Source organism: Otolemur garnettii, unplaced genomic scaffold (genome assembly GCF_000181295.1).
Source record: "Otolemur garnettii isolate 467f Iridium unplaced genomic scaffold, OtoGar3 scaffold00128, whole genome shotgun sequence".
NCBI lineage: Eukaryota > Metazoa > Chordata > Mammalia > Primates > Galagidae > Otolemur > Otolemur garnettii.
In genome coordinates, this window is record NW_003852523.1 from 4569359 (window position 1) to 4572201 (window position 2843).

The 2843-nt window shown below is 53.2% G+C and overlaps 1 protein-coding gene across 3 annotated transcripts in view; it reads left to right on the forward strand.

Moving 5' to 3' along the window:
- ADARB1 (adenosine deaminase, RNA specific B1) overlaps positions 1-2843 on the forward strand; it is a 136676-nt gene that overhangs the window by 128236 nt on the left and 5597 nt on the right. For all 3 annotated transcript variants that reach the window (XM_023518113.1, XM_023518114.1, XM_012810339.2), the window contains one exon: positions 2026-2204. In XM_023518113.1, coding sequence (XP_023373881.1) covers positions 2026-2204 — 179 coding nt within the window. The remainder of the gene's footprint in view (positions 1-2025; positions 2205-2843) is intronic.

Consider the following 2843-nt stretch of genomic DNA (forward strand, 5'->3'; position numbering starts at 1 on the left):
CCTCCCCTCTCCCTCCCCTCTCCCCATATTCTTAGGCTGTTATTAGGTTATAGCTTTCATATAAAAGGTTTAAATTAATTTCATAATAGGGGTGTGTACATTGGACGGAAAAGTCTTTATTTTGCTTTCATTTTTTGAAATATACAGAGGGTGCCCAAAAATGTGTATACATTTTAGGAAGAAAAGAAACGACATGAAAATTGCAATGCTCAGTGACTTCTGCTGTTGCCAGAGTTACAAGATACAGTACACAGGAAATGTTGTCAGAATGTATTATTACAGTTTTCATAGTCTCTTCCTTATTAAAATGTGCATACATTCTTTGGCAGCCTCTATATTTCAGTGGGCAGATGTCTTTGTGCTGAAACGCAGTGGTCTTTCCCGTGAGTGTGTTAAATGCCGCCCTTGTGCCGCTGTGTCCGCCTGCGTCCTGTAGGTGCCCCCTTCCTTCCTCCGCCCGTGTCTCTCCTCAGGCCGTGTCGCAGACTTGCTCTTGACCCTGCTGTCACGCAGTTTGGTATGATGCGCCTTCTTACAGTTTTCTTCATATTTCTTGTGTTTGGGCTGCATTAGAATTCTTAGATCCGTGGGCTTATAGATTTCATGAAATTTGGAAAAATTTTAATTCAGCTTTTTTCAGATATGTTTCTGTCCTCCCTTCTCTCTTTCCTCCTTCATGAGCTCTAATTATACATAATTACACCTGTTAAGATGTTCCCCACATCCTACTGATTATCTGTTCTTCTGTTTTTCCCTACTCTCTCTTTCTGTTTTTGTTTCATTTGGGGTAGTTTCTATTACTGTATCTTTACGTTCACTCACCTTTTCCTCTGCAGTTTCTTTCTTTTTTGCAGTTTTTGGCTAGGGCTGGGTTTGAACCCACCACCTCCGGCATGTGAATGGGGCTGGCACCCTACTCCTTTGAGCCATAGGCACCATCCCTGCAGTTTCTCTTCTGTGTTTAACCCCAGCAAGTATATTTTTCATCTCACTCATTGTAGTTTTCATCTCCAGACGTTCGGTGGTCTTCTGCTATCTCTGTCTGTGTCCTCTGTGGTCATGGCAGGCACTTTTCCCTCTGCTGTCTGGGGAGGCTCTTCCTGGCCTGGACCATCCTCCCTGGGACGGCAGAGGCCTCTGCAGGTCTCCAGCTTCTCTCTCTCCACTTCTCTCCCCATGGACTCCAGTCCAGGAGCTATGCCATGCTCTGCCTAGGCCTTTCCTCTGGACACGTGCCTGGCAGGATCTTGGATTTAACCTTCTGTTCAAGGGAGAAGTTAATGGTTGCTGGAAGCCAAGGAGGAGCTGGTGCTGGGGGCAGCATCCTCACAGCCCAGGGAATGAGCTGTGCTGAGCGCCTCTGTGAGATGAGGATTGTCAAGCTCGGCTTACAAACGGGCCTGTGTACCTCGGTTCCCAGTTATCCAAGTGTCTTTTTAAAAACTTTCCACCCAGCAAATGAGCCTGTGATTAATGAATGTGAGATAGTTTAGATACAGTAGGAAACGTGTATAGGAACGTACTGAGAGTTGGCCACCTCCTGGGTGTCACACGTGTAGGGTGTGTGGCCTGACCATGCCTGCCCCCTTAGAGGTGGGAAGTGTGTGCAAGCCATGAGCACCAGGGAAGACAGGACAACAGGATTAGCCCCACCAGCATGGCCTCGGGGGACCCTGACTTAACTAACTCCAAAAGTACCCACCACCTGCCCTCAAGCTGCTGGAGTGCCTTGCTCTACAGCCCCAAGACTTGCCGGTAGACTTAGCCTTGAACAAGTGTGTGTCCACAGATGCCCGTTTCTCAGCACTGTTTTTCTGGGCCACAGGGCACAGCCAGCAGCAGTGATGAGGTGTGAGACCACCGGCACAGCAGGCACAGCTTGGGTGCCTGTGTGCCCCTCAGCCTACAGCCCTTCCACACTGGTCGCTCCGTGACCATGGCTGACATCGCATGGTGTACCCATCCTCTCCTTCCCCAGCATGACCACGGGCTTCGTGTCACCTTCCTCTGTCTGCTCCATTTCAGGCATCAGCAATGCAGAGGCACGGCAGCCAGGGAAGGCCCCCAACTTCAGCGTCAACTGGACAGTAGGTGACGCAGCCATTGAGGTCGTCAATGCCACCACAGGGAAGGATGAGCTGGGCCGTGCATCCCGTCTGTGCAAGCACGCGCTGTTCTGCCGCTGGGTGCGCGTGCACAGCAAGGTACTGAGGCCCAGCTACCACAGGCACGGCCCCGTCCCCGTCTTTCCCCCACTCCCCCACTCCACACCTCTCACCCCACCCCCGGCTCTCCCCAACTCTCTAAGACTCTCCCCAGTTCTCTGTGACTCTCCCTGGCTCTCCTCCACTGTCCCTGACTATCCCCGACTATCCCCCAGCTCTCCTAGGCTCTCCTCCACTGTCCCAGACTATCCCCAACTATCCTCCAGCTCTCCCTGGCTCTCCCCCACTGTCCTGGACTATCCCTGACTATCCCCCAGCTCTCCTAGGCTCTCCTCCCTGTCCCGGACTATCCCCGACTATCCCCCAGCTCTCCCTGACTCTCCCTGATTCTCCCTGGCTCTCCTCCACTGTCCCCGACTATCCCCCAGCTCTCCCGGGCTCGTCCCCACTGTCCCCTCCTATCCCGCAGCTCTCCTCCACTGTCCCCGACTATCCCCCAGCTCTCCCAGGCTCTTCCCCACTGTCCCCTACTATCCCGCAGCTCTCCTCCACTGTCCCCGACTATCCCCCAGCTCTCCCTGGCTCTCCCCCACTGTCCCCCAGCTGTCCCTCAGCTCTCCCTGGCTCTCCCTCACTGCCCCTGACAGTCCCCCAGCTCTCCCTGGCTCTCCCCCACTG